Source organism: Gracilinanus agilis, chromosome 2 (assembly GCF_016433145.1).
Source record: "Gracilinanus agilis isolate LMUSP501 chromosome 2, AgileGrace, whole genome shotgun sequence".
NCBI classification, from domain to species: Eukaryota; Metazoa; Chordata; class Mammalia; order Didelphimorphia; family Didelphidae; genus Gracilinanus; species Gracilinanus agilis.
In genome coordinates, this window is record NC_058131.1 from 689,703,091 (window position 1) to 689,715,994 (window position 12,904).

The 12,904-nt window shown below is 43.7% G+C and overlaps 1 protein-coding gene across 1 annotated transcript in view; it reads right to left on the bottom strand.

Moving 5' to 3' along the window:
* Positions 1-12,904, bottom strand: part of ACSBG1 (acyl-CoA synthetase bubblegum family member 1) — a 97,052-nt gene that overhangs the window by 10,099 nt on the left and 74,049 nt on the right. The window contains exons 4-9 of the mRNA XM_044660287.1: positions 11,915-12,132; positions 6,887-6,975; positions 5,685-5,805; positions 2,027-2,107; positions 1,413-1,562; positions 459-681 (exon numbers count right to left, since the gene is read on the bottom strand). Of these exons, the coding sequence (XP_044516222.1) occupies positions 459-681; positions 1,413-1,562; positions 2,027-2,107; positions 5,685-5,805; positions 6,887-6,975; positions 11,915-12,132 (882 nt within the window). The remainder of the gene's footprint in view (positions 1-458; positions 682-1,412; positions 1,563-2,026; positions 2,108-5,684; positions 5,806-6,886; positions 6,976-11,914; positions 12,133-12,904) is intronic.

Genomic DNA, 12,904 nt, shown 5'->3' on the forward strand with positions numbered 1-12,904 from the left:
AAGAAGAAGAAGAAGAAGAAGAAGAAGAAGAAGAAGAAGAAGAAGAAGAAGAAGAAGAAGAAGAAGAAGAAGAAGAAGAAGAAGAAGAAGAAGAAGAAGAAGAAGAAGAAGAAGAAGAAGAAGAAGAAGAAGAAGAAGAAGAAGAAGAAGAAGAAGAAGAAGAAGAAGAAGAAGAAGAAGAAGAAGAAGAAGAAGAAGAAGAAGAAGAAGAAGAAGAAGAAGAAGAAGAAGAAGAAGAAGAAGAAGAAGAAGAAGAAGAAGAAGAAGAAGAAGAAGAAGAAGAAGAAGAAGAAGAAGAAGAAGAAGAAGAAGAAGAAGAAGAAGAAGAAGAAGAAGAAGAAGAAGAAGAAGAAGAAGAAGAAGAAGAAGAAGAAGAAGAAGAAGAAGAAGAATCAGGATCAGAGGAGTCTAGAGATTCAAGTACACTCAATTTTTTTCAACTTTGAGGATTGCCATGCCCACATAAGAGATGAACAGACTGAGGGGAGGACAGGGCAGACTGACCTTCAGGGCATCAGGCTCAGCAAAGCAGATGTTGGCCCCCCATTGAATTCCTGTCCAAAGGTCATACATCTGAGCAGCGATGTGGCTGAGAGGCAGGTAGCTAACCACAACCTCCTGCTGAATCTCGGCTGGCTGGATGTCTCCTGCTCGGCTGCCAAACTTGGCCGTCCAAGTGATCTGAGTGAGGGAGGAGAGGCAAGGCTGTGGCCACCCAAGGACCAGAACATGCAGGGTGCTCCTATAGAATTCGAATAATAATCCCCAACTATTCTGCCTCACTGGCCTTCTGAGAGGAGCCAGTCGTGGAGTGGATGTCTTTTAGGGGCATCATGACACCAACCTCACACTCCGAGATGTCTGGGCAGGGGGGGACTTTATCGTTATTGGGACTCTCTCCACTTGGGCAAATAGGATCCCCTGAACCCTCACCTTCTGTCTTGGAGTCAATACTGTGTATCGGTTCCAAGGCAGAAGAGTGGTAAAGGCTAGGCAATGGGGGTCAAGTGACTTGCCCAGGGTAACATAGCTAGGAAGTGTTTGAGGCCAGATTTGAACCCAGAATGTCCCACTTCTAGGCTTGGTTCTCTATCCACTGAGTCACCTAGCTGCCCCTTACTAAATGCTTTTTGATTTGACTCTCTTTCCCCATAATGGATCTAAGTGAAGAATGTGCTCCTACAGGGAACAGCACGCCCCCAGACCCAGGAGGGCCTTCCCTTTGGGGCAGAAGGTCCATGCACATTTCAGAAATTCCCCACCACCAATCTGTCTTCTCTCAGTTACCATATGTCCAGCAGGCATCTCTCCTTCTAGGCTCTCTTGCCCAGGGAGAAGTTTCCAGTGTCCTCCCTTCCCCATCCCTCCATACTCCCCCTTCCCCATCAACAGTTCAGTCCCCAGAACCCTACATTGTCCTGACTCAGCATCACGCCTTTGGGGTTGCCAGTGGTACCAGATGTGTAGACAAGCACGCAGCACTGGTTGGGTTTTTGGGAGTTAATGATGTCATCCAGGGTGGCATCGGGGATCTCATTCCCTATCTCTAGGAACTCTTCCATCTATAGACAGGAATAGAGAAATGTGGGTCAGGAGTTAGCAGCTGAAGGAAAGGTCCATCCTAACAGAAATGCTGTCTTGTTCCTGTTTTCAGCGCCTAGAGGCAGCCGGAAATCGCTACGTTGGGGCAGAAGCACATGGGAGTTATGTATTCTTGCCCACCGTTTCTGAGAGCAGGTCCTGGGCTCAGTTTTTCTAACCTAAGAGATGGAGACAGTAGCATCTCGCATATTTTGTATTTATTTCTCTCTGAAGTATTGTCTCCCTCAAAGAAATGTAGCTCCTCGAGGACAGGAGCTGGTTACATTTTCGTCTTTGTATTCCCACCATCTAATACAGTGCCTGGTACACAGTAGGCACTTAATAAATGCTCATTATATTGTAGTGAACTAAAAAGACAAGCCCCCTGCTGCAACTGTCCAGAGCCAGCCCCACAAGCCCCCTTCCTTAGTCTTGAGTCTCGTACCGTATATACGTTAGGAATTTTCTCTGCCGGGGTCTCTCGGAACATCACGACAGCCTTCAAATATGGCAAATTCTTCCAGATCTGTCGTTTAAAGAGCAGATATTATTAGTCAAGAAAAGAAGTTACTTGTATTTAACTGATCGGCAAAGATTAGGGTCTTCATTTCTTAGTTTGTTCTTTCAAATATCTCTGATGTCAGTGGTGGAAACACTCCCTTCTCCATCCACCGTATCTCTGCTGTACCATTAGTCAATCGCTCCTTGAGTTGTTTGGGCAAAAAAAATTCATCGCCTGAGAGGAAGCATTGGATGTAGAGTGAAGAAGATCCAGGATCAAATTCTACCTCTGACACTCCCCAGCTATGGGAACCCAGGCAACTACCAAGAAGGACATAAATTCCCAGCCTCAGTTTCCTCATCAGGAAAATAGGGATAATTCTGGCACTTAACCTCACAGAGGTTGTCATGAGAGGCCAATATACAAAGCATGTTACAAACTTTAAAGCAATATGAAAATGTCAATTCTTCTTCTCTGAGTTTGTCCTTAGATGATAGGCACACAGCTCATCACCAGGATCATACCCAGTATTCTAAGTTAAGACCTGCCGTGACTGTCAAGAACCCGTGGTCACCTTCATGCCTCACAGAGACATCAGAGAAGGACTTCACCCTCTTCAAGAACCACTTGGTCATTCACCTCCAGCAAGTCTGGGTTTCATTGGGGGTGAATGGTAAAGGGTGTTGGGTTGTTGACTTCATTTCCTCTGGCATTGTGACATTAGGAAAAGAGTTCTTAACTTAGAGGTCCAGACTTGAGTTTGAATTCAAAGCAGAAGCAGAAGGAACAGTTGGAACCAAATTCTCTTCTGGTGCTTTAGGTTGGCTCATTATCAGATTGTTTGAGATGTGTTGGATGTTGAAGGAGGCCAAAAGAAAGTCAGCTGAGACTTGTATAACAGAGCGATTCAACCTTGGGTTCTCCAGGGTAGTTTCCCTAGCATACTTTTGTATTCTCTTCTGTTGTGTATGTTTCTGGGAAATCTTAGCTTCCAGACCATGCCATAGGCAGTCTGAGATCTCTGGCTTCGAGAACACTGACCGCCCAGGTGACAATGACTATGTCCCAGGGCTAAGAATTCCTGCATCCTTAGTATTCCCTTCTGAGTCCCCCCTTTCTCAAAAGTTTTTGGATCACAGGTCATAGGATCCTATTGCTGAGCTCTGTCTTACCTATAAGTACTTATGTAGTGCTTGGGATTATAGAATCATAGCTAAAAGGGATGATCAATTATCCCCTATATCCCTTAAATTAAAAACTCATTTAGGAAATAAATTGAGCAAACAAAACTAAGTTACTTTAAACACAACATGTCTTGTTATGTAAGCTTTGGTTTCAATCTTGTTGAAACTTGTTATGTAATGTTTGCATTTACTCAGCATCATTGGCAAAATGTATGAAAAGTCAACTCTTCATGACTTTTCCAATTGCTACGTTATTCCTTCCTGCCTCTATTCCATGAAATGTAAGCTCACAAAGGGGTAGTAAATATCTTACTTTTGCTTCAAATCCTTATTGCTTAATAAATACTTGTTGACTGATTGACTAATTCCTCTTGAGAAGAGTGAAAACGGACTTGAATAGTCTTACTGACCCACACCCTAGATATGATTCAATAGTAAGCAATAGCTACTTCCTCTCTCTGTACCTCAGTTTCCCCATCTATAAAAATGAGTTTTGACTAGACAATGTCTAAAGTCCCTTTCAGCACTAACATTCCAGTTTTCACATTCCATATCCTAAAAAACCCTTCCAGCTCTGACATTTCCATGTTCCAACATTGAACAAAGTCCCTTGTATCCTGAAAAATGAAGTAGAAAGGGAAGAGTTCCTATAAAAATAGGAATTGCTCAGAGTCACTTCTCTACAGTCCCTTCCATCTCAAACAAGTGATGACTTCATGGCAGAAAAATCTACTGAGGGTTCCTGCAGAGGCTGAGAGTCGGGATGTGTTTTTTCTTGCCCTCAGTCAATGAGAGAAGTCCAATGTTCAGCTGGTGGTTGTCAGTGGAGAATAAAATTTGTTGTCTCACCACAAGATGGCAAGATTTCTCTGTCTCTCCTTTTCCTCCTTGTTCCCAGCCCAAGAAGATTCCTAAAGCTAGGGGAGTGCAGAGCAGACACTGGGATCCTTCCTTCCTTCTATGGTATCTAAGTATCCCAGGGACATCATAGCAACCTTCATCCCCTCCCGGGGCCCTCTATGCAGAACTTTGTTTTGCTTTGCTTTTTTTTTTTTTTTTTTTTTTTAGGTTTCCAAAGATTTTTACATCCTTTATCTCATCCAATCCTCACAGGTAAATGCCATATGTATTATTATCCCCATTTTGTATTATCTTCATTTCATAGCTGAGGTGACCAGGGACTTGCCCAGGACCACACAGTTAGGAAGTTTTAGGGATGGGATTTAAATCCATTTTTTCTGGCTTCAAGCCCAGAGCTCTATGAGCTAGGCTAGGCTGCCTTTTCTGAGGGGAAGGAGGTAGTGGCCTTCTTCAAGGTCACCCTCAAAAAGTTAGAGATATATATCTAACCTGCTTGCTTCTCTGTGGGACTCAGTTTACTTTAAAAGGAGTACCTACATGGCTCAGGGAGACTGGAGGTCCTGGTTCCAATCTGGAACACCTTCAAATCTGGGACATCTTCCTAGCCCAAAGTCATCATAAGCCCTGTGCTAGAAGGGAGAGTTGGTTAGTGAAGAGTGGGCAGCTGTAGAGTGGAAAACCTCATGCTAGGATCAGGAGACCCAAGTGCAAGGCACTTCACCCCCTCTAGTCTCTTCTTTCCCATCTGTAAAATGAGAGCATTGTGAAGAAAACCAAGATGGCGTCAATGGAAGGAGTTCTGGATTTGGAGTCAGAACATGGATTAAACTCCTAGTACTGTCATTCCCTGCCTGCATGACTCTGGCTGAGTCTCTTTACCTCCTCTGGCCTTGGTTTCCTCATCTATAAAATGAAGGTATTGACCTAGATGTCTTCTTGGGCCCCTTCTAGCTCCAAAGCATCATCAATGTTATTTGTATCATTGGCATTTAACCCAGTGCCAGCCATATAGTAAGTGCTTAATCAATAATTTTCATTAATTCATTTACATCCTGCCTCATGTGCTTTTTTTTTTAACCCTTGTACTTCGGTATATTTTCTCATAGGTGGAAGATTGGTAAGGGTGGGCAATGGGGGTCAAGTGACTTGCCCAGGGTCACACAGCTGGGAAGTGGCTGAGGCCGGGTTTGAACCTAGGACCTCCTGTCTCTAGGCCTGACTCTCACTCCACTGAGCTACCCAGCTGCCCCTACCTCATGTGCTTTTTAAAAAAAACACCTCACCTTCCATCTTGGAGTCAATACTGTGTATTGGCTCCAAGGCAGAAGAGTGGTAAGGGCTAGGCAATGGGGGTTAAGTGACTTGCCCAGGATCACACAGCTAGGAAGTGTCTGAGGCCACATTTGAACCCAGGACCTCCTGTCTCTAGACCTGGCTCTCAAACCACTGAGCTACCCAGCTGCCCCTCCTCTTGTGCTTTGTAACCTGTAGTGCCCTATAGAAACATCAAGTTTTATGAAAGTAGTGGTGATGCCCATCTCCTAGGACCTTCTTACCTTCAGTATCTTTTCCAGCTGTTTCTGGGTATCCACCAGGATGATGTTGGCCTTGCAATCATGGGCAATGTATTGGCAAGCCTCAGGGGAGCTGGTTGTATAGATTCCTGTGAGGATGCCCCTGAGAGGTGACAAAGAGAGGGCATTTGTCAATGATATATGCCAGTCCATGACCTCTCTAATGTCTTCTATGCAAGCCCTAAAGGATGTGAGCTATAGGAGACAGTTGAAGGCAGGGTCTGGGAAGCCATCCTCTTCAGAGCTAGCCAAGAAAATGCCCAGGATGTTGGTAGACCACTAGGTAGTGTGAAAGGAAAACTACATGTTAGGGAAGGGAGTACAGAATACAGAAAGATGGGGAAGAGAAGAAAAACAGAGGACATATGGAATAGATGAGTAGAAGAAAAGAAAGTTAAGAGAACAGCAGTAGGGAAGGAAAGGGAATCAAGAATGGGTAGATGAGCAGAAGGAGAAGAGGAAGATCAAGTAGATGCTTAAGACAGAAGTGAAGTTGAAAGGGAGAAAGCGGGTAAAGGGACTGTGACACCTTTGTCTTTGGGTCCCTGGCATTGAGCACAGTGCCCGGCACATCCAGGTGTCTAGTACATGCTTCTTGAGTAGTTGGTGGGCAAAAGGAGTCAAAAGAGCAGGGAAGGGACTTTAATGTTACTTTTTATGATATGCTTTCCCATTAGATTACAAACTCCTTACTGACAAGGACTGTATTGCTTGCTAACACTTGTATCTCCAGCACTTAGCATTATCTCTAATACGTAGTTAAATACTTAATAAATGTTCTATTTATTTCACTGTACACGAAAACCCAATAAACTTGAAAGCATTGTGAAAAATCTATCCATCCATCCATCCATCCATCCATCCATCCATCCATATATCCATCCTCCATCCATCATCTATCTATCCATCCATCCATCCATCCATCCACCCATCCATCCATCCATCTATCCATCCATATATCCATACTCTATCCATCCATATATCTATCCATCTATCCATTTATCTATCTATCTATCTATCTATCTATCTATCTATCTATCTATCTATCTATCTTTCTCCATGAAGAGATGAAGGAGCTGAATTAAAGATTCCAGAAAAATACCAAAGCCATAACCCGGGGGAAGGACGTTCATTCCCACACTTCTGCACCCAAACCTAGGCAAAACTGAGCAGCAGCCACTCACCCAGCAAAGACTGTGCCCACAGCTGAGATAAACCACTCAGGGGAGTTGAATCCGAGGACAGCTACACTGTGAACACGCTCCAGGCCAAGCTGCAAAGCCAAAATCAAAGGAGGTCACATATTTTGCACAGAGGGTGCTAGTTTCTAAGTCCATGAACTAATTGTGCTTCCCTCCCCGAACAGACACTGTGATGGCAAAAGGACCCCTGGTGATTGGTGAAAGTAGAGTGGGAGCACCTGATGGTACAGTTAATTAGGCAGACTCCTGGTCCCAGGGGACACCATTTTAAGCAGAAAGGACACCTGGTAGACAGCAGACAAACTGGGGCTGATGAGGGGCAGGGGATAGTGAAGAACCTTTAGAGACTATCTGTTCCCTACTGAATAGAGTTCTAATTCCTCAGCCTGGCCTACAAGTCCCAACAATCTACTTTATCTTATCTTTCTCTCCTCTATGTATAGATTGGACCTGATCCCCCCTATTTCACAACAGCTTCTGGACATTTTACCATGTATATTTTCCCCTTCCTTATCCAGCATCCCTTTATATATTAGCTTCTCCAACAGAAGATAAGTTCTTTGAGGGCAGGGACTTTCGCTTCTTTTATTTGTACCCTTAACACTTAGCACATACATGGCACAAGGTAAGTATATATATATACATATATATATAAATGCTTTATAGAGGTATATATGTTTGCATCTACAATCTATTGATATCTACATTTTTATCTATCTATCTATCTATCTATCTATCTATCTATCTATCTATCTATATCTATCTGTCTGTCCATCTATCCATCTTTCTATTTGTCTGTCTGTCTATCTCTATCTACCTTTGTCTCCTCCCTAGATGAACTTAAACTTCTCACCCACAAGCTTCTATTCTCTATTCCTGAAATGTCTTCTCCTTTACCTTCTACCTACACCATGCTTCCTCGCCTGCCATGTATTCACATTATATAAAGAGCCAAATTGCTGAAAAATGCTGGTACTTTCTAGTCACATGGCTTTGGGCAAGTGACTTTCCCTCTCTATGCCTTAGTTCCCTCATCTATAAAATGAGGAGAAACTGGACTAGATCATCTCTAAAAGACCCTCTTCCTGCTTTAACAATTTATGAGTCAAGACCTCTGTTAAACTGAAAAAGGGGAGTGAGGAGAAAACTGTCCTCATATATAGAATATTGTCAGAGCAGTTAATGTTGTGGAAGTATACTACAGACCACCTAAACAGCAGAAGGAATTAGATGAAGGGCTTGGAAAACCTATAAGCCTGATATGAAGATATGAGATTTAGACATCTGCTCAACTGATTAATTTATGACCTGCCTTAATGAGAATTTTATTCTTCAAAAAGTGGAAAAACAAGAAAACTGCTATTCAGGACCTGATACTGATGCACAATGTAGAACTTGTTTAATAGTGAGTTCTTCATCACAGAGCTCAATAGGGGAAAAAAGGGAAATCTTGAGCATAGTTTGAGCTATGCCCTTGACTTCAAAGGTTCCAAGAAAGAATATTTAGGTTCTAATTGAGTTGATATTCTTTTGAGGAAGGCATCCAGAAAATTCTAATGACATCATTAGAAATGGTTCAGATAGAGATCCAATGTGGATGCAACATAGGGCTCACTGTTTAACTCAGATTTTTATAAGACATGCTTAGAACAGTCAACCTCCTGAGGATGAAAACGAAAGAGAAGCATGGTCCCGTAGGAACATCATAGAGAGTACCCACGCCCAGAATGCACCAAGGTTGGTGCTAGATGCTAAAGACAACCAAAAGGTGTCTTCCCTGCCCCCACACAAACAAAGCTTGCTGGGAGGGATAGGAGAGCCAGAGAATGGATAGGACTGCTGTTTACGATGGCTGCGGTGATGGTCGTAGATGACCCCAAGAAGGCTAAGCCATTCGATTCATTTTGCTTTTGCTCCCTTTTCCCAGGAGAATGACCTTTGGGCTGTGAAGGACTAAACAAAAACATTTAACAAGGAGTTGAAAACAAAGATGAGTAAGGGGAAATAAGAAAGCACCTAGCCTGCTCGATGAATTCACCAAGCCCAGTTAGACTACATTGCAGGATTCCGAAAGAACAGGCAGGCACAATTTCTAAGCCCTTGTCTGCAAATATTCATGGAGCCAGGCAGCTAGGTTTCTCAGTGGATAGAGAACCAGGCCTGGAGATGGGAGGCCTTGAGTTCAAATCTGGCCCCAGATATTTCCTCACTGTGAGGCCCTGGGCAAGTCACTTAACCCTAACTGCCTAGTCCTTACTGCTCTTCTGCCTTAGAACTGAAACTCAGTATTGATTCTGAGACAGAAGATAAGGGTTTAAAAAAATTCACAGAGCCTAGGAGCTGTGCCTCAGGTCTGGAGGATGTTACCCATTTTAATTTTTGGAGGGAAGACAGTGGAGTCTATAAGCTTTATATCAGGGATCCTGATTTGTGTTCCTGTCAAAATTCTAATAATACTAGTAAGAATATCTAGCATCTATAGAATACCTTAAGATTTGCAAAATACATTACCAATAGTATCTTACTTAATTTTCATAACAACCATGGAAGGTAAGTGCTATTATTATCTTATGTTATAGATGAGGAAATTGAGGCAGAGGTTGGGAGACTTGCCCAGAGTTATACATCTAGTAAGTGTCTAAAGTGGAATTTCCAATAAGGTTCTCTTGACTCAACATTCTACCAATAAGGCACTTGGCTATTTCTAGAATTTTCTAGTATGTATTATTAAAGGAATATTTAGTGAAGATGTTTAAGTTAGAGAAGACTTAGGTACATATCTGAAGAATCCAGCAGCAATGGAGAGTAGTTATAGCAAACCTCAACCCAGGATAACAAAAATTTTCCCAATGATAAGAGCTGCCTACAAAGTGCTCCCTGACAGACAAGTCAGTTTCCCATCCCTGGAAGTCTTTAAGTGGACACTCACTTGCCAGAGGTATTGAAGAGGGAAATTCTGTTCAGGTATCGGTCAGGATGGCCTTGGAGGTCCCTTCCCTGTCTGTGGTTCCATGATTGTCTATGAACTATTAATGAACACCCTGGGCAACCTCATGTAGGAATAGAAGCAGGAAGTTCTGGACCTGGAACAAGAATCCAGGTCTCTTGACTCAAAGCCTAGAGCTCTTTTCATCGGAGTTTACTGCCTCTCTTTCAAGAATGCACTTCATGATCAAAGAAAAAGGAAAAGGAGGTACTAAACTATTTACAGCAGCTCTCTTTGTGGGGGCGAAGAATTGGAAATTGAGGGGATGCCCATCTTTGGGGAATGGCTGAACCAGCTGTGACATATGATTGTGATGGAGTGCTCTTGTGCTGTGGGAAATGATGAGGGGAGCGATTTCAGGAAAACATGGGAAGATCTCTCTATGGACTGATGCAAAGCGAAGCGAGAAGAACCAGGAAATCATTGTACACATTAAGTTATATCGTAATGATGGTCAACTGTGAAAGACTTAGCTATTCTGATCAATACAAAATAATTCCAAAAGGCTCCTGAGGACAAAATGCTCTCTATTGCCAGAGAGACGAACTCGGAATGCAAATTGAAATATAGATTTTTTAACATTATTTTTCTGTTTTTTTTTCAATGTGTCTAATACAGAAATATGTTTTGCATGATTTCACATGAACAAATGCTTACCTTCTCAGTGAGTGTGAGAAAGAGTGGGCAAGAAGAATTAGAACTCAAAAATGGAAAAGAATGTTAAAAATGAATAAATAATGTGTTTTTTTCAATGCATTCTACCAAACAGTGGCATTGGCCTCCTGGCTGGCACAACCACCTTGCCCACTCCGGGCCTTTTCACTGGCCACTCCTCATTCCTGGGACGCTCCGTCCTCTCGCTGCTGCCTCCCAGGTTCCTTGGTTCCCTTCAAGTTCTGCAGAAGGCCTTCTCAGTCTCTGGATGCTAATGTCTTCCCTTGGAGATGACTTTCCATCTTCTTTGTCTGTATCTTAAGTACTTAGTTTTTCACATGTCATCTCCCCCATTAGAATATAAACTCTTGGAGGGCTGGGGCTTTTGGGGGGTGTCTTTCTGTGTCCCCAGTGCTCAGCCTGACAAACAGCAGGAATGTAAAAAATACTAACTGACTCACTGCTTTTCCCCGCTTTATTTCTGGCTTTGTATGATCCATGCCTCGTTCAGGGCTTAGCACATAAATCCGGAGGTATAAATGCTCATTGATGGATACTAAGAATGACTTCCATCATTATTATTAGATGCAGCCTTGGGCAATGGATCAAGAGCCAACAGGTTGGGAAGCCTGTGTATAAATCCTGCCTCTGCTACATATTACATGTGTAACTCAAGGCAAATCCCCTAATCTCTCTGTGTGCCCAGGCAAGCTCTGGCACTATTCGGTTGGAGAACACATGCCAGACCATGTAGGTAGAGGGGGATCCCTCACTGCAAATTTCCTAAATCATTGAGAGCATAAGTTTAGTCTCTCCTCCCTCGAATTATTAATAAGAGGCTGGACTTAAAGGCCATCTCTATGTAGAGAGCAGGGATTCTTTTCTTTTTTTAACCCCTCACCTTCCATCTTGGAGTCAATGCTATGTATTGGCTCCAAGGCAGAAAAGTGGTAAAGGCTAGGCAATGGGGGGTTAAGTGACTTGCCCAGGGTCACACAGCTGGGAAGTGTCTGAGGCCAGAATTGAACCCAGGACCCCCCCACCACCATCTCTAGGCCTGGCTCTCCATCCACTGAGCCACCCAGCTGCCCCCATATGGTTTTTTAAAAGTTCTGATGACTGTATTTCAACACAAATGGCTTTCTTTGTAATCCCCTGTATTTCATTTTCTACAACCCTTCAAACCCTTGAAGGCAGACAGCATGTCCCACCTAAGTCTTCCCCTTTCAGATAAAACATTTTCAGTTCCTTCAAACAATTCTCTGGTGAAATGGCCTCCACTCCCTTCGCCATCCTGTTGGCAGAGACACCCTCAAAACCCAACCAGAGCAATGGCTAGGAGGCTCCCACCCTGCCCTCTTCTCACTCACCTTCAAAAACCCTTTGGCAGCTTTTCGGGCGAGAAGATAGTACTGAGAGTAGGTGATCCTCTCCCATTTCCCATCCCGTTTGCTGCTCAGGGCGTTCAGATTTCCATACTTCTCCAAACACTCTAGGAACACCTGGTGTACGGTCTTCGGGGTCTGGGAGCAGCTGTGGTCCATCCGGATCTTGACCAAGCCATCTGCTGATGTAGTCCACAGGGACTCTGCAAGGGAAAGTATAGGCATGGCTCCACTGGCCATCACATCCTTATTATCACAGCACTATCATGGGCCTAGGCCAGTGCTCAGCTAGGTGGCAGGGGAGACAGAACACTAGATTTCTGCCCTAAAGGAATCCAGAGTCTAATTGGGAAGAAAAGACTTCTTGGGTTCTTTGAGAGACATCTGGGATTTCTTTGCCCTCCACGGGGGCAGAGAGAAGCTTCTCCTTGTCTTAGAAGATGGGCTGAGGCCAAAAAGATTGGCATCTGGGGCCAGCCTTCTGGTAAGGGGCAGCTCTGAGCTTAGTTGGCTAACATTTATGAAGCACTTACTGTGTGCCAGGCACTATTCTAGGCACTGAAGATACAAGAAAAAGCAAAAAAAGTCTTAGATATTAGCAAACCGAACCGTTTCTGAGCCTGTCCTCAAAGCCATTACAGCTCATCAAGCAAGGAGAGGTTTGGGTGTATTTCTTGCCACAGGGACATTTTAGGTGGCTGGACCTCCAGAGCTTGGGAGTTCTGAACTGCAGTGGAATGAGCCCATTAGGATTAATAGGACGAGCCACTGAGAACCTCCAAGATATCAGATTGTTGCCTAAGGAGGGTAAAATGAGTACAGGTCAGAACAGAGCAGGTCTCATCAGCGCTGCTGATCAGTGGTGGGATTGGGGCCCTGATAAACTGTTTGCTCTTCCAGCTAGTAGAGCAAAGGAAGAGGAAGAATGAGGAGGAGGAAGAGGAGAAGGAGGAGAAGGAAGAGGAGGAGGAGGAG